Below are 18,734 nucleotides of genomic sequence, written 5' to 3'. Positions count from 1 at the left end.
TCTAAGGGCACTAATCCTATCTGGGATCCACCTTCGTGCCCTAACTATCCCCCCACTGCCCCACATCCAAATACCATCACGTTGGGGATTAGACTTCAACATACGAATTTCGGGGAGGGGAACACAGACAATCTATGGCAATAAAAGACAAAAGTAGAAAAAAATAGAAGAGAAAAAAAATAGATGGGTCCTTAAAGGATAATGATGATTAATTCCCCAAAGTGCTAGACATCACGGAGGGCTATTACTCACCTACACACTATGGGTTAGCCCCCTACCTCCCTAAGAGATGGGCTGCATATCAGCCATCATTTATTGGGTATCTATTATATGCAATACACAGTGCTGGGCAGCATGTGGACATTTCTAGAAAAGAATCTTAAGGTCCTTGCCTTCAAGGAGTTTATAGTTTTGTGGGAAAGAACATTGCTTTTTTAAAAAAGATTTTATTTATTTATTCATGAGAGACACACAGAGAGAGGCAGAGACATAGACAGAGGGAGAAGCAGGCTCCCTGTGGGAAGCCTGATGCAGGACTCGATGCAGGACTCTGGGATCATGACCTGAGCTGAAGGCAAGATGCTCAACCACTGAGCCACCCAGGCTTCCCCCAAGAACATTGCTTTTACCCAACATTGCTTTTCAGATCGAGTTTGGAAAGTGCTATACTAGTGACATGGCTATGTTTCTAATATCCCAGGAAAAGTAATTCTCCAGCTCACTCCATTGTTCTAAGTAAGATGAGTTAATTTTTCAATCTGAGTTTTTTTGGTTACCTGAGTTACTGCATGGACATAATTAATGCACATACATACATTTTTTTTTATCATGATGGTCCTCCAAGAAGGTGCAAGGTGTAATTTGCAATCTAAGTAAGTATAGGAAGAAAGTAATTTAGTGAAGCAATTTATTTTGCAATTCACTGTTTCCTTCATCATTGCTATATATCATTTTATGCTCAGTAATTAATTTTTTAAACATTTTTGTTTGTTTTCCTTAAGTGCTTTTAATGCTATGCAAGGAAAAAATATGCCAAGCACTATGCGAGGCTTTCTAAATCATAATGCTTCAAAGATGTCAGAACATCTGTATTTGGAAAGCAACATAAACTATTTCAAAGACTTATTTAGTAGTTTTCTGCTTCAGCTGTGATCAGTCTATCTTACAAATATTTAACTTATAAATGGATATCAATTATTTAAAGGAGTGGCATTTGCTAGGAATTACTGGCCTGTCTCCTACGATCTCAGTCACTCATATGTGCTTTGTGTCCGAAAATTTCCCCATGGATAATCGATCATCAGCATTCTTTTTTTTTTTTTTTTAAGATTTTATTCATTTATTCATCACACACACACACACAGAGAGAGAGAGAGAGAGAGAGAGGTAGAGGGAGAATCAGGCTCCATGCAGGGAGCCAAACACAGGACTCGATCCTGGGATTCGATCCCGGGGTTCCAGGATCACGCCCTGGGCCGAAGGCAGGTGCCAAACCGCTAAGCCAACCAGGGATCCCCAATCATCAGCATTCTTAAGAGACCAAAGACCTTTCTAAATCCTTAAGCTCCAAAATCCCACCATCGCAGAGTATGCTACCCTATAAAATTCGGTAAGTATGATAATAATCTACATGGTTAGGGAACAACAAAGCTGCACTAACATGTAGATGTTGGATGGCTATTCAGTGATCAAGTGGTTATTTCTGAATAGTGCACTAACCTCATCCCATGTGTGATGCAATTTGTGCTTGGCAAAATTGAAAACCTGAATTATGTCAAGATTCTGGGCTGCTTTTTTTTTTTCTCACTTTTTAAAAAATATTTTATTTAAATTCAATTTGCCAACACATAGTGTAACACCCAGTGCTCATCTCATCATGTTCCCTCTTTAATGCCTGTCACCCAGTTACCTTATCCCCCCACCCTCTGGGCTGCTTCTAAAGAGTCAAGATTGTGGGTATTCAATGTTGAGCATAGTGTGTAAGTACTGCCCTGGTTAGATTCTTCAGTGGTGCGCATCCCTCTTCATCTCAGCGTGGTGGTTTATACACACACGCACACCTGTAGTTGACCCAAAAACAGCACCCCAAAACATATCCACCTGTGAACATGAATGTGGCCTTATTTGGAAAGAGGGTCCTTGCAGATATGACTAAAGATCTTGCAATGAGATGATCCTGGATTGTCATGGTGGGCCCTAAATCCCATGGCAAATGTCCTCCTAAGAGAGGCAGAAAAGGCGATGTGAAGTTGGAGCAGGGGGAGATGCAACCACAAGTCCAGGAATGCCAAGATCCACCGGAAGCCAGAAGAGAGCCATTTCTCTTCCAGAAATGGAAGGCGTGCAGCCTGCCAATACCTCTATCTCTGACTTCTGGCCTTCAGGACTGTGAGAGAATAAACTGTTGTTTTAAGTCATCAAATTTTCCAGCATTCGTCACGCAGCCTAGGAAACGATTGCACACATAGACTTCAAACTTATTAGGTTCTGGAGAAAAAAAGTTGCACAAAGTTGTTAAGAAGATTAAGTATACTATGTGTTGTGGAAGCCAGAGTGATCCATTAACACATTTCCCTCATCAAAATTGCAGTGCTTTTTACTTGAATGTACTCTGCTGTAAGATTCAGAGCTCGTGTGTCATGTTAATTATATACCTCAATAAGGCAAATCTAGGCTCACTACTTTTCATAATTTTATAGCTTAGCATCATCTCTCTCTCTCTCTCTCTGGGTTCTGATTGCATTTCAGTAAAGGAAGGAGTTATAAGCACTCTGATTTGATGGGAAAGTAATTTTATGACTGCGGTATGAATTGAAATTGTCTCTTTTACTGGGCAGAAGCATAAATGCCACAAAACAGCCTTAAGGACACTATTAGAAGGGCACCCGGGTGACTCAGTTGTTAAGCATCTGCCTTCAGCTCAGGTCATGATCTTGGGGTCCTGGGATGGAGTCCTGAGTCAGGCTCCTGGCTTGGCAGGGTCCACTTCTCACTCTCCCTCTGGCTCTCCCCACCCTTCGTGCTCTCTCTTGCACTCTCTCTCTCTCTCTCTCAAATAAATAATAAAATCTTTAAAATTAAAAAAAAAAAAGGACACTATTGGAGGGTCACCTTGGCCACCACAGCTCAGAGCTGTTACCTTTTAACCATTACATGCCTAATGTGATGTGTATCATGCTTTAACGACTATATGAAAGTCTGACCCCATAAGGATAATTTTGTAGGATAGGACAGTTGTCTTATATCAGGTTTCCTAGAAGCAAAGCCTGAGATGGAGTTTCTTTCTTTCTTTTTTAATTTAAAAAATCGTTTAATTCCAGTATAATTAATGTACATTGTGATATTAGTTTAGGTGTACCATATAATGATACAACACTTCTTTGACAATTTTATTTATTTATTTGACAGACTGAGAGTGTGGGCACAATCAGGGGGACCAGCAGGCGGAGGGAGAAGCCAGCTCCTCATGGAGCAAGGAACCCGATGAAGGGCTTAATCCCAGGACCCTGGGATCATGACCTGAGCTGATGGCAGATGCTTAACTGACTGAGCCACCCAGGCACCCTTGATTCAACACTTCTCTATGCATTACCCAGTGCTCATCATAAGTGCACTCTTAATTCCCTTCATCCACTCATCCTCCCACCTACCTTCCCTCTGGCAACCACCAGTTTGTTCTTTATATCTAAGAGTCTGTTTTTATGTTTGTCTTTTTTCTTTGTTTATTGAGTTGGGGTTTCTGATGCAAGTGATTTTTTGAGACAGTACTGTCAAGTGCCACGTGTAAGGGAGTAAGGGAAGCAGGGTAGTGCAGGGGAAGAAGCCAGGCAAAGATGAGTGTCCAGTGAAGTCTGGCTTCCGCCTGACCCCACAGGGAGCTCTGAAGTATGTATAGCACTGCAGCATTGCCCCACCTTGGGCAAGAGTCCAGGACTTTTACAACATGTGTTAATCACTCATTAGCTGCAGACCAACTCCCTCCCGGGGTGAGAGCATAACATCCCAGCATCTCTGGGCAAAGAGACTCCCTACAGGCAAGGGCAATCCTCTGGAGAAGGGCGCAGGGTGAACCCCTGGCAACTAACCCTCCCAGCAGCCTGGGATGGCTGAATTGGCTGGTAATGGAAACTGATCAGGGTACTAATACTAATAGCATGTGTGGGCTCCGCTTCAGATTGCATTTCTAATCACACAGCTGATCACTTCAATGATGATCATACATTTGCCATAAGAGAATTCTCTGAAAGAAAAAAAAAAAAACATGTTTGCATTACTGGAGAGTTGGAAATTCCCGAGTCTTGCAAATCACATTGGGGAGATATCATCAGCAAATACTTTCAGGTTCTAATAGGAATAATCTGGGAAGAAGAGTGCCTTTGTAAAGAAATCTGTTTTTAGGGAGCATCTGGGAGCCCAGTACAGTTATAAGCTCAGCGCTGACCTCATATCGTGTTTATTTTCACGGTCTGTAGGTCTTTTTCCATTCTCTGTTGGCCACATGAATGTCTGTCTGTGTCAGTGTGGTTTATTTTAGTCTGTAAGATCCTCGTAGGCACAGTTCACATCTATTTATTGTTCTCTGTGTGGCATGTTGCACAATTATCCGCTTAATAATTGCTTCTTGTTGATGATGCAGTGTAGATACGTGACTATTTGCTTTCTGATGACGACAATGATATTTTACTCAATGACTGGCCAGGGTTTTAACATTTGACTAAGGCATCATCCTAAGCAGGATGTGCACATTCAGATACCTCCAGGAACCTGATAGATCCCGTAATAGAGTGACCCAGGTGAGGTATGTAACAACAGAGAACAGTGGGAACCGTAAGGGGAAGAGTGCATACGGGGATTAAAATCATAATGTTTGAAAAACCCTACATGGGAGAAACAAACCCCTTCTGGGGAAGGGGTGAGACCTGGTTAATGGGTCACCAGTTAGGCCTAACAGCAGCACTGAGGTCAGAGCTGGAAATTCAGGCCGATTACAGATGTCTTGGATGTGCTTTGCTGTCTCACATCCACCTGGTTCACTGGGGAGACAAAAACTGTTATGATTTGCCTCTGCCCACCATTGACAATTGGAAGCACCCGACATTTCAGTCATGCTGCCCTGCTTGTAGAACCGGATCTAGAGATCTTGATCTACTTACCGGCTTGCCAGGTAAAGGTGAGTCATAGGTGCCCCATTTACTTAACCCAACCAGGAGAAACACCTGAGAAGAGTCTACTTCCTTTAGAGTGTCTCACCTCCGGTAGGCAATCCTTAAACCCTTCCCCTTACCCCAAGCTAGTTTGCTAATCTTTGATTCTGGGTCTTTATAAGCACCTCATTGATTTTGATTCTCAGAATAAAGTTTCTCATCATTTGATCATGCTGCAAAGATTACATACTCATCTCAAGTGTTGGCAAGAAATGTGGAGAAATTGGAACCCTCATCCACAGCTAGTGAGAACGTAAAACAGGGCAGCCAGCCACTGTGAAAACCAGTATGGCAGTTTCTCAGAAGGTTACACATAGAGGTACCCTGTGACCTGGCAATTCTACTCCTACGTACATACACAAGAGGAATGAAGACACATGTCCACATAAAAGCTTGTGCATGGATATTCATAGGAGATAGCCGAAAGGTAGAAACCAAGTAACTGTCCATCAATGGATGAACAGATAAATAAAATGTGGTATATTCATACCATGGAACGTCACTCAGCAATAAAAAGGAATGAGGTTCAGGGCACAGGCTATAACAGAGAAGGACCTTGAAATGTTATGCTAATTGTAGGCAGCCAGTCACAAAGGAATGTATTTTACGATTCTGTTTATATCTTTTTTCAAACAGTTTTAAAATCTATTCTTCCCTTTTCTTTTTCTCGTTTCTACTTTGTCATCTTTGTAATGGGTCACCAATGGAAACTGGGGCTGGAATTCAAAAAGATCACTCTTTTTGTGTTCGGTAGTGGAAATTCCACTCAAGACTCCACTGTCTGGAATAAATGGACAGGTGCAGTGGTTCTCGAAGTTTAGAGTGCATCAGAATGACCCAAGACATAGATCTATGGATCCATAGATCCAAGATTTGTTACATTTCCAACAAATTCCCAGGTGAGGCTCTTGCTACTCATCTGGGGACCATTCTCAGTAGCTTGAGAATTCCTAGACTAGAATTTCTTCTTTTTTTTTATTTTGAAATAGTCTCAGGGTTATAGGAAAGTTGGAAATGCAGCACAAAGAACTTTTTTTTAATGGAGCCACTTGATGATAAGCTGCCGACGTAATGCCCTATTACGTCCTAATACTTTAGTGTAAAATTCCCACAAAGATATTCTTCTACATAACCAAAGGAGGACCATCGTGATAAGGAAAGAATCACTAATGCATTACTACCGCCTACTCGTCACACTCTATTCGTTTGGACAATTGTCCCAATACTGTTGTTTACAGCCAAAGGGTCCAGATCAGAACCACATGTTGCAGTTAATTGTCGTGTGCCCATAGCCATGGACTCAGTCTCTTCAATGTGCTTGATCCTGACACCTGTTTTTTTATTGACAGTTTTTTTTTTAATATATATATAGTGTCTCCCATTTTGGGTCTGTCTGGAGTATCCTCCTGGGAAGATTCAGGTTCCGCATCTTGGGCACGAATATCATACAAATGTCTCTGTGTTCTCGGTGCATTTTAGGCACCGCATGATTTCAGTGTCTCCCACTAATGATGACGTTGACTTTGTTTAATAAAGGTGGCATCTGGGATCCCTGGGTGGCGCAGCGGTTTAGCGCCTGCCTTTGGCCCAGGGCACGATCCTGGAGACCCGGGATCGAATCCCACGTCGGGCTCCCAGTGCAAGGAGCCTGCTTCTCCCTCTGCCTATGTCTCTGCCTCTCTCTCTCTCTCACTGTGTGCCTATCATAAATAAATAAAATAAAATAAAAATTAAAAAAAAAAATAAAGGTGGCATCTGCCAGGCTTCTCCGCTATAAAGTTACTCATTTCCTCTTTATTTTTTTTTTTAATTTTTATTTATTTATGATACAGAGATAGAGAGAGGCAGAGACACACGCAGAGGGAGAGAAGCAGGCTCCATGCACCAGGAGCCCGACGTGGGATTCGATCCCGGGTCTCCAGGATCGTGCCCTGGGCCAAAGGCAGGCGCCAAACCGCTGCGCCACCCAGGGATCCCCTCATTTCCTCTTTATAGTTGATTAGTATTTTATGAGGAAGTATTTTGAAATGAGCTAAATAACTCATTCCTTATCAAACTTTTAATTCGTAAACTCATTATTTATGTATCTATCAATGCATGGCCTCCCATTTTATTCCATAGGTTCATAAACCACCACTTTTATCATTTATTTTGATGCTCAACGTACTCCTGATTTGGCTAGTGGGCGCCCCATGTCCTTTTGACACGCCCCCATTCTTCTTTGAGCATTTTCTTACTCTCTTGTACAAGAGGATGTTTCAGATTCACCTTGTACTTTCCATGCTGCCACCTTGGAATTAATCATTTCTCTGAGAAGCCATAGTTGCTTTCTGTTGGAAATGACATTTGAAGCCCAGATTTGGAGGAGTTTTGTTGCTCTTAGGCCTTCTCAGGGACAGCTAAGGTAGCTATACTACATGTACTAGTTATCCACTGCTGCATAACGGATACCACAAACTTAGCGACTTAGGCCAATATCCACTTATTATCTCATAGTTTCCGAGGTCCAGAATCCTGGCATGGCTTAGCTGTCTCCTTTGCTCGAGGATCTCACAAAGTAGGTCTGGGGTTGTGATCTTCTCTCCAGGCTTAGCTGGGGGAGGGACCCACTTCCAAGCTCCTGTGGTGGCAGAGAGCCTTGGTTTCTCTGTGGCTGTTGGCTGGAGGCCACCCTCAGTTCTTTGCCCTGTGGGCTCCTCCACAGAACCACTGACAACACTGCAGCTTGCTTCATCAAAGCCAGCAAGGGAGAGAGTCTCCAAGCAAGGCGGACATGACAATCTTGTGTAGCATAATCACAGTAATGACATCCTATGATATCTTTGCTGTACTTTATTGGTTAGAAGCAGGTCATGGGGTTTGCCACAATCGAGTGGAGGGACTTAGCCAAACTCGTGAGTGCCAGGAAGTATGTATGATTGGGGACCATCCTAGGGGCTTCATACTATAATCACCTTACCAAGTGATAGAGTCAAGGGGGCATCCTGTAGTCTGTCTGCCATGATACACACATGCATATGTACATCTAGGTTTATATTTTTGTCTATCTGTCCATCTATCTATCCCTTCCATCTACCTATCCAATCTCTCAAACCATGCGTCATTACTACTACATCCACTTCCAATATAATACCACACTGTTCATTTGTGGTTTTTTTCTCTCCCATGTTTGTGACTTCCTTCCCCCAGTGGTGAGAAACCTTTATATATTTATTCACGTATTATATCAATTCCTTGTCTCTACTGCCACTCCTTCTCCACTATAGATCTTTCCCCTCTGCTCAGGCTCTCCACTCCCTTGTCTGGCTGCCCTCCAGTGAAGATGCCTCGGTCACCATCCTCAGACCCTGACACACACATGGAGCCACTCTGCATAGGGATGCCCCCTCACTCTTAGGGGCTCTGACTCCTGTTTTGGTCATGCCTCCCCTTGCATGGTGGCCCTCTTCACCTTGCTGGAGATCTGCCCCAACCCAGCTAACCCTCTCTCCCTACACCAGGATGTCCAGCCCCATCTCATGCCTCCGGTCTGAATTGTTTGGAAAGAAAGGGAAGGGAAAAGAAGGAAAACAGCACATTTCTCTTTAATGATGCCATTTTTTCCTTGTTAACTAGAATTCGTCTTCCTCTCCCTCCAAAGTTGGGAGAGGAGGTACAATACATTCCCTGAACATATGGTGTAATGTGCAAGTGGCTATTCTATAAATTTGTAGTCTATTAGCTGGAATGGGAGGAGCTTTCTAAGCAGCAGAAAAATATATATATAAAGGAAGGACAAAAAGAAGTGAGCATGCACAGCTCTTTTATTCTGCCCCTGTGCTCTGTTGGAGCACATCTGTTCTCCAGGCTGAAATGCCTACTTCTCTGTCCTTTGCATTAGTGCAATCCTTTACTCAAGGGCCAGGTCCTGAGGTTCCTTCTTCCACAGGAGACCCTCAATCACTGGAGCCCAGCCATTTGATCTCCTTTTAAAATTCCAATCCATACTCACGTCTTTGTCACATTTTAGCACTTGATTCTATATGCCCTTGTACTGATCGCTAGTTCTTTTATGTATACACGTCTTTCCTCCTTTTTTTAAAAGATTTATTTATTTATTTATTTATTTATTTATTTATTTATTTATGATAGACATAGAGAGGAGAGAGAGAGGCAGAGACACAGGAGGAGGGAGAAGCAGGCTCCATGCAGAGAGCCCGACGTGGAACTCGATCCTGGGACTCCAGGATCACGCCCTGGGCCAAAGGCAGGCGCTAAACCGCTGAGCCACCCAGGGATCCTCTAAACTGCTGAGCCACCCCGGGATCCCCCACATCTTTCCTCCTGAACTAGATAGTGAGTTCCTTAAAGATAATACTTCATTGTGTCTATCACATGCTTGATGAGGATTGAAAGCAGCCGCTCTGCGTAGGCACATGAGATTGGGCTAAAAAGAGACAGATGGGAACCTAGCCAGAAGAGTGGCCGGTAGGTATTTCATCTCTTATTCTCTTGTTTAGTTAGGTCTCTGAATTGAAGGCAAGCTCAGCGCTGAAATGTTCAATAAATATGTGCTGAATTATAATTTAGCATATATAGTAACCACCATCTCTCTGGAATATATGGATCCCAGAAGCCACCTGCACTGTAGTTCCCCTACCACCAAATTGGTGGCCAACTATGTGCATGTAAAACTGGAGACGTGGCTTCATTTATACCCGTTTTTCTGGACTCTATACATAATATGAGCCTCATAATTTAGAGGCGTCTCACTGAATGTGGATGCACAGTTATATTTATGAATCAGTTGAAAAGAGGGAGCAAAGATTAAGATATTCTTCTGATACAGAGTCTGAGTTAAGACAGGTAGCATCTGGGCACCTGGTTGGCTCAGTGGTTGAGCGTCTGCCTTTGGCTCAGGTTGTGATCCCGGGCCCTGGGATCAAGTTCTGCATCAGGCTCCCCGCAGGGAACCTGCTTCTCCCTCTGCCTCTGTCTCTGCCTCTTTCTCTGTGTCTCTCATGAATAAATAAAATCTTTTAAGAAAAATAAAAAACAAAGGCAGCATCCTCAGCTGCAATGAGAAAACAGAACAACTCCCTAGAGTGACATGTGTCCTCACTCAGTCTAATTGTGTCACAGCCCTGTTAAGGGGGTTGCTTCTTGAACACCCTTCAGAGCTACTCAGTGCAAGGAGCTACAGATGATTTGAATTTCAGACTTATTGGTAATAACAAATCAGAAGTTTGTCTTATAATAAAATCCCTACTAGGGGCGCCTGGGTGGCTCAGTCGGTTTAACATCCGACTCGTGGTTTCGGCTCAGGTCCTGATCTCTAGGTTGTAGGGGCTCCATCCTCAGTATGGAGTCTGCTTGAGATTCTCTTTATCTCCCTCTTCTCATGCTCCCTCTCTCTCTCAAATAAATAAAATCTTAAAAAAAAAAAATCCCTAGTAACTGCATAGAGAGTGGATATTAGTCATCACCCAAGAATGTTAACTAGTTTGATCCAAGTCACTAAGAAACATCAGATCTGGAGTATCTTGACTTTTTTTTTTTTTTTTTTAAGATTTTATTTATTTGAGAGAGAGAGAGAGAGGGAAAGAGAATGAGTGGGGGGAGGAACAAAGGGAAAGGGAGAAGCAGACTCCCTCCTGAGCAGGGAGCCCAATGTTGGGGCTCGAGTGGGGCTCAATCACAGGACCCTGGGATCCTGACCTGAGCCAAAGGCAGACGCCTAACCCACTGAGCCACCCAGGCGCCCCAAATCTTGACCTTCTGATCAGTGCACCTTCCAAGGGTCCTTGTGCAGATTACTGTTCTCTTTTTTTTTTCTTGCTGGTGTTCACAATGAATGATAACAGTGGCTGGCTTTGGGTTGTGCCTCCTATTCCGGTGATATGCTCAAGCCTCCCCTAATCAGGCCGATCTAAGACCCGGCTGGCCAAAACAGACTCCAAGCCGAACATCAGGCAGTCACGACATGCAGTACACTCATGCCGCCACTGCTGGGATGCCAGCCCCAGTTCTGCTCTGCTCAGGGCTCCTTTAAGGGGTGGAAGCCGGGAGGAATGCACGCGGGCTGCCAAAACAACATGTGAGCCTGGTGAAGAGGATCCCCAACTGGAAGCACGTGAAGGGGGGCGAGGCAAAACGTAAACAGCGCTCTTTCTTGGCAAAAACAAGAGACAAAAGACACCTCGGAGGAGAAAGAAATGGCTATTTTTAGATGTGATAGTTACAGCCATTTTTAGAGGATTTTCCCATCAAACTTAAAATTATGTTGGTTTTTGTTTTTTTTTAAAGTAGAACATTGGAGCCTGGTTCTGTAAAGTAATTGGATGCACATGTACGCATATATACCACTCGCCCATTTAGTTGGCCAGCGGATAGCATGTTGGCTGTGTTAAGTGTGTCAGGGATCACAGTGGTTGCCTCTGAGCATTCTTGTTCCTCCCGAAACGCTGCTGGGAAAGGCTGCAGGCTTTTAGGACAGGGTGAGCCCTGTAAGGATCTGCTCCTCGAGGTTCTCCTTGGCCTTTGTTTACCTGAGTGCCATTCGAAATCAACATTCTCTCTCGTGTCTAGGAAGAAACCCCATGGAAAGGAGGCCAGGCAACCCCATCAGGTCGAAATCAACTCTCAAAGACACAAGTGGTTGGAAATGGTCCCTATCTGGAAAACTGAACAGCTTATGTTCAAGAGAGGCTTTGTGATGAATTCTTTTGGTTAGCAAATACCCCAATGATCTTGGCTCTGCATCTGAATCTTCAGTTATCAGGTTTGCTTAATTTAAGTTCCACCTGTATTACATCAGATTGTTGTTGAAAAACACTGCCAATAATTGCTTTTTCATTTGCCAGGCTAGTTGGGAGTGGAAAGGGGGCTGGAACTATGGAATCAGACCTAACTATGATCTACTTCGGTCCCTAAATCCCTGAGTAACAACAGCAGGCAGGGCAGTGAACCTCTCTGATCTACAGTTTCTGCCTCTGCAAAATGGGGGTCATTCTTCCCATCTCATGGAACACCCTGTGGTCTTCAGCCTATTTCTAGCCCAGGGTAGGTACTCAGAGAAGACAAGTGATGATGGGTTTTGTTAGTTATAGATTCAGAAGCCTACAGAGATTGCACATCCTAGGTCAGCAGCTCTGACCTAATGCCTGCCTGGGCCATGGAAGGGAACAACCAGCAGCAACTCAGAGATTTCAAGATTCAATGTATATACTGCAGGATGTTGTCCTTCGAAAGCCACAGGAAAAAAAAATCCACGGGAGACAGAAAAGGGCAACTGTTGTAGGATTCTACTTATGTGAGGAACTAGGATAGGAACTAGGACAGAAAGGAGAATAGAGATTGTCAGGGTCCAGAGATCTTGGGAGTTCATGCTTAGTGGGTATACGATTGCAGGATAGGGTGATGGAAATGTTCTTGAGATGGATGATGGTGATGGTTGCACGACCATGGACTGCACCTAATGCCCCTGAAATGTACATTTAAAAATGGTTAAAATGGTCAATTTTGTTATGTCTATTTCACCGCAATTTTAAAAATAGGGAAAAAACCCATTGGAATGATGCAAATCAAGATACATCCAGGGGCACCTGGCTGGCTCAGTCATTGGAGCATGATCCCAGGATCACGAGTTCAAGTTCCACGTTGGGTGTAGAGATCACTAAATAAATAAAACTTAAAAAAAAATACATCCAATCGGATAACACCATATCGCTGTTAGAATGAGGTAGATTTTATTCTACTAACATAAAAAGATGCCCAGTAAAAAAAAAAAGTTGTAATTAAATATATATAGCATAACGCCAGTTGTTTTTTCTGCTTCACATTTTTGGTGAAAAGCTGTGGCAAAGATGGTTTTCACATCCAAGTGCGGCTCCATCCCTTCCGTGTTATCCGTATCAACAAGATGTTGTCCTGTGCTGGAGCTGACAGGCTGCAGACAGGTATGCGAGGTGCCTTTGGGAAGTCCCAGGGCACAGTAGCCAGGGTCCACATTGGCCAAGTCATCATGTCCATCCATACCAAGCTGCAGAACAAGGAGCATGAGATTGAGGCCCTACGCAGGGCCAAGTTCAAGTTCCCTGGCCGCCAGAAGATCCACATCTCCAAGAAGTGGGGCTTTGCTAAGTTTAATGCGGACGAATTTGAAGATATGGTGGCCGAAAAGCAGCTCATCCCAGATGGCTGTGGGGTCAAATACATCCCTAATCGTGGCCCCTTGGACAAATGGAGGGCTCTCCACTCATGAGAACCTTGCACCACCCGAACCCTCTTCATGCCCACCAATAAATCCTGCTTCCTGTCAAAAAGAAAAAAAAAGAAAAAAGAAAAAAGAAAGCTCACACTGCTATACGAGAGAATCCCGTCTATGAGAAGAAGCCTAAGAAAGAAGTTAAGAAGAAGAGGTGGAACCGTCCTAAGATGTCTCTTGCCCAGAAGAAAGATCGGGTAGCTCAGAAGAAGGCAAGCTTCCTTAGAGCTCAGGAGCGGGCTGCCGAGAGTTAATAAACCAAACCATAATTTTCTATGAAGATTTTTCAGATAAAGCCAATAATAAACTTATTCACCAAGCCAAAAGCTAAGGCTCATCTTATCTTTGCAACACCGCTATGATGTATGTGTGAACGTCATTACCCCATTTTGCAGATGAGGAAACTAAGCCGCAGCGAGGTGAGGTGGCTTGCCCAAGGACACAGATATTAAAAGTGGCAGAGCTAGAGTTTTGACCCAGCTTCAACTATCTGGCTCCCAACCTCTGAGTTCTAGACTCTTCTGTATCATCTTCATCTGGGAGCTTTTTAAATACAGGGTGTCTGGCCCCACCCCAGAGCTACTGATCAGATCTGCAAGATACTGCAATCCAGAAAGGATTCTTGCACACCTTGGAGCCCAGAGGACCGCAGCCCAAACCACCAGGCAACGCTTAATGACTGTTTCATAAGAATAATAAATGTTTACATATGCGTAAACATTTAAAACTTCACTTGGAATTCTGTGGACTTTTGTTTTTTTTTTTTTTTTAACTGAGCAGTTTATTCTACAAAGTAGACCAAAAAAAGAAAAATCTGTATTAAATTGGCCATAAACCAGGTTTCATCCTGTCTTATCATTGGCTTGAGTAGTTTTGTCAATTTAGAAATGTTTTTCTCCCAAGACTCCTGCCTACGAACTTCCAAACTCAGTCTTTAACAATAGAGTTAAACCTTATCAAGTTGAGCTCAATTCTGAATTGCAATATATTCATTTGGAATTTGGTGAAGTCTTTGAGAAATTGAAGAAATTGTTTAGTAAATAAATTGTCAAGCTGGTCACTAGACTTATAAGGGGGCATACTTAACCAACTCAATAAAGCCAGGCCATGTTCTTTTTTTAATTTTAAGGATTTTAGTACATTAATGGTTCCTGATTGCAAATGAGACATCGACTTTCTTTAGGGGTCAAAACTGCTTCTGGATAGACATTCTGGTAGTACTTTAGTTGGTTTGATGTGACTTAATGTGTTAGAATTCGTTTCTCAGAAATGCTTCTATAACTCACGCGTTTTCCAAGTCATGTAAATTCTACCCCCTTTCCATACCCATCCTTGCAGCTGGGCTGATTCATGCAATTTTTATCTTAATTGGGTTTTGAATATAGTATTTTGCAGTTAGTGTGAGTTTCATAAAACCCAGCACTAAGAAAGTTTCAACGAACAAACATCTCCATGCCTTAGTTTCTTTACCTGTAAAATGGGCATATTAAGGGTTTTAGGCGGGATCACCGCATGTGGTTGTGCAGACGGAGGGCTTCACAGGGTTAGGGGCACCCATCACAGCCTGCATGGCTGTAGGCCGCTGCTCTGCGGGGAGGGCTCACGAGAGCATATCACGAGCTATTAGACACGGATCAAGTGAAATTGTGCCCCACTCGGGACACACGCTGTTCGATGTGTTCGATGTGTTCGATGATTTTAACAGAATAGGGCTTGACTCCAGGGATTGTTGCCCTCAAATAAATATTGCCATGAATGACAAGAGACATGAACTTGGAGAGTAAGATGTGCTTTCCTCAATCAAAATCACTGATTTGGTACGCAGCTAATAATTCTTCCACTAAAAAAACTTCAGAAAACAGGGGAACCTGGGTGGTTTAGTCAGTTAAGCCTCTGCCTTCAGTTCAGGTCATGATCCCGGGGTCCTGGGATCGAGCCCAGCCGGGAGCCTGCTTCACCATCTCCCTCTGCCCCACCCCCGCTTGTGCTCTCTCTCTCTCTAGCTTTCTCTCTCTCAAGTAAATAAATAAAATCTTTAAAAAAAAATTTTCAGAAAACCTACCTATCATACAAGATGGAAGTAAAATTTCTGCCTTCCAGGGGCACACAGCATAGGGACAGACACAGGAGTACAACTTGCTGGATCGGGGGAGTCGTTGGGAAGAATCAGGTGCTGGGACCACACGATCTCTCAGTTCCAGCTCTGCCACCAGCTGTAAGACCTTCCTGCTACCTCAGCTTAACCCCTTCGAGCTCAGTTTCCTTATCAGCATAGTGGGCAGAATGATAACTTCATCACTGAGCCGTCAGGAGGGTAGCAGGAGACAGGCAAATACCCACCACTGTATGGGGCACTGGCGAGGCCCCTGGTGAGCCCCCAGTGAGCCACTTGCTTGCTTGCCTGCTTAAAATCTTACCAGCAGCATCATTGTCATTCCAGAGGCAACTGTCCCCTCCTTCCACTCCACCTGCTGCTGCCCCCCCAAGCCTACGTCTTTCCAGAGGGCACTCATTCCCACCACTCTGGTGTCCATCCATTGATTTCTCCTGCCTGGCCTTTTCTCTCCAGCATCTGCTCTAAACCCTTGAGTAGAACCCAATACAAAGCTCACCTCCTGGAACCAAGAACGGCCAAGAGAGAGATGGAAGTCCATTTAGATTCCTTACCACCAGGGATGCCTGGGTGGCCCAGCGGTTGAGCATCTGCCTTCAGCTCAGGGCCTGATCCCAGGGTCCTGGGATCCAGGCCTGCATTGGACTCTGGAGGGAGTCTACTTCTCCCTCTGCCTCTGTCTCTGCCCCTCTCTGTGTGTCTCTCGTGAATAAATAAAATCTTTAAAAAAAAAAAAAATTCCTTACCAACAGCTAGCCTTCACTCCTATCCTGTAGAATAAAAAAGAAACGACAGTGGTTTTGTCCTCACGATGTAAAATGTGGTTTCATCTTCATAATGTCCTCACTATGTAAATATCCTCAAGTAAAAAAAATGTGTCCTGGGTTTTTCTTTGTTTCATGTTTAGCTATTTCTTGCATCTAACCTTTAAAGTAGAAACACTAATGGTTGCCCCACTTAGCTTTAAACATGGAATTTGTAAAAATCATTGCTTATTTGTTCATTAAAGGAGTCTAGTGAACACCAGCTATACCTTAGATGTAAAAAGCAGACACAAGGGGCACCTGGGTGGCTCAGTGGTTGTGTCTGCCTTTGGCTCAGGTCGTGATCCCAGGGTTCTGGGATCGAGCTCCCTGTGGGGAGCCTGCTTCTCCCTCTGCCTATGTCTCTGCATCTCTCTCTGTGTCTCTCATGAATAAATAAATAAAATCTTAAAAAATAAATGCAGACACAAAAAGAAATAAGGTACAGATTGATCATCCAGGAATGTATAGCCTTGTAAGAAAAACACAAGGGATGACAGTTACGTAGCAGGTGCTAGGTTCTGCGGCAGAAGTAAGCTCCGGATGCTAAGGGGTGTTTGCCTGGCCCCACAGGCAGGAGCTTAAGGCCTGCCAGCTTTCCTAGGAACTATGAAAGTGTTTGAGTCCTGGAAAAAAAAGTGTCATGTCCAAAATATGGAAAGAAAATGACAATATCAAATACATATGTAACTGAATGTCTATAAAAAGTACCATATGTCAACTGCACCCAAATTATTTATAAAAAGTAATTCCATCTGACGACAATTTGTAAGCTAGGATTTCTCTCTTTCCATTGCCTCTCCCCCAGTTTATGGGGTTTACAGGCAATCTCTGGGGCTTCTTGTCCTGTGGCAGCCTGACTCCAGTCTTCCCATGGCCCTCCCCTTGCCGCTCTGTATCCAAATTTCCCCCTTTCCATAAGGACATCAGTCCTCTTGGCTTAAGGACCCACTTCACTGCAGTATGGCCTTGCCCTAATTTAGCTCATTACATCTGCAGGGCTCTATTTCCAAATAAAGCCCCATTTGGAGGTACCTGAATTTAGGACCTCAGCATATGAATTCTGATGGACACAATTCAGCCCAGAAGAGTGGGCAAAGTAGTCCTGGGAGGAAGGCCAGAGAGACACATGCAAAGTCCCTACAGAGACTAGAGAGCACAGGGCTATGCAGGGAAGAGAACCAAGAAGAGCCTGAGGTAGGGCACCTGGGTGGCTGAGTGGTTGAACGTCTGCCTTTGGCTCAGGTTGTGATCCTGGGGTCCTGGGAGCATCGTGCTCCCCACAGGGAACCTGCTTCTCCCTCTGCCTGTGTCTCTGCCTCTCTCTGTGTCTCTCATGAATAAATAAATAAAATCTTAAAAAAAAAAAAAAAAAAGATCCAGTGTTGATAAAAGCAGAGGTGAAAGGTGCTCTGGGAGAAAGTATAACTTGGTTTATTTCTGGAGGGTAATTGGTGGCATCAATCACAACATAAAAGGTAAATAAGCCTGTGTCCAGAAATTACAGTTCTAGAGAATCATTCCAGTGCTACAATAACAGGCAGCCCTCACGGAGCACTTAACCGGATCCCATGCCAAGTGCATCACCCGCACAACATCATTGGCTTCACAAGCTGACCTATAATCATCTCCATTTCCCAAGAAGCTGAGGCTTAGGGAAGTTAAGTTTTCACAGTGAAACCAGGATTTAACCCGAGCAGTCCATTTCCAGAGCCTAGACAGGTAATCACTCCCTTTGACATGCCTCACACCTGCACAAGGATGCACCATTGTAATAGAGAGACGAAATCCAAGATTCTAAAATTAGAAGGACGGTTGGATAAATAAGTTCCAGTCATACCATGGGATACACTGCAGTAAGTACAGGTAGTTTTGTTTGTACTGATAGGGAAACTCCTCATGTCATTTTACTGGGGAGAAAAAAAGCAAAGTTGTAAAATGACATGAGCAGGAAAATGTATTGTTTTTCAAAACAACCAACTATATGTGTGTGTAGATACAAAGGGACACACAAAGCTGCAACAACTCGTCTCCACAGAGTGGCTTGAGACAAAGGACACATACCAAGTCGTTTACAGTTTACAGTAGTTATTCCTCAAATGTGGAAGAAGTGGGACTTTCACTTCTTTTAATATGTATCATTTCAGTTTCTTGACTTTGTGACAGAAGGCCTAACTCAAATGAACTTTTTAATACTACAGGGGAACATTTGCTCATGCCACTGGAAGGTCCAGAGGTCTGGTGTGATTTGACAGCTTGACGATGCCAGGATTGGTGTGATTTGGCAACTTAGTGATGAATTCAAGGAGTTGGTTTCTTGCGGCACCTGGGAGGCTCAGTGGTTGAGCATCTGCCTTTGGCTCAGGTCG

General features: G+C 43.7%; 1 protein-coding gene across 1 annotated transcript; it reads left to right on the top strand.

Annotated features, from left to right (window-relative positions):
• Window positions 1-5,053: 5,053 nt before the first annotated feature.
• LOC121499927 (60S ribosomal protein L10-like) lies at window positions 5,054-13,770 on the top strand. Its single transcript, XM_041771186.1, has 2 exons — window positions 5,054-5,170; window positions 12,994-13,770. The coding sequence occupies exons 1-2, from the start codon at window positions 5,054-5,056 to the stop codon at window positions 13,444-13,446; spliced, it is 570 nt and encodes a 189-aa protein (XP_041627120.1). The 3' UTR covers window positions 13,447-13,770.
• The last annotated feature ends 4,964 nt before the right edge of the window (window positions 13,771-18,734 follow it).

This window comes from Vulpes lagopus, chromosome 10 (genome assembly GCF_018345385.1).
Source record: "Vulpes lagopus strain Blue_001 chromosome 10, ASM1834538v1, whole genome shotgun sequence".
In the NCBI taxonomy this organism is placed as follows: domain Eukaryota; kingdom Metazoa; phylum Chordata; class Mammalia; order Carnivora; family Canidae; genus Vulpes; species Vulpes lagopus.
The sequence above is the reverse complement of the archived record's forward strand: the minus strand, read 5'-3'. Positions and strand labels throughout refer to the sequence as shown.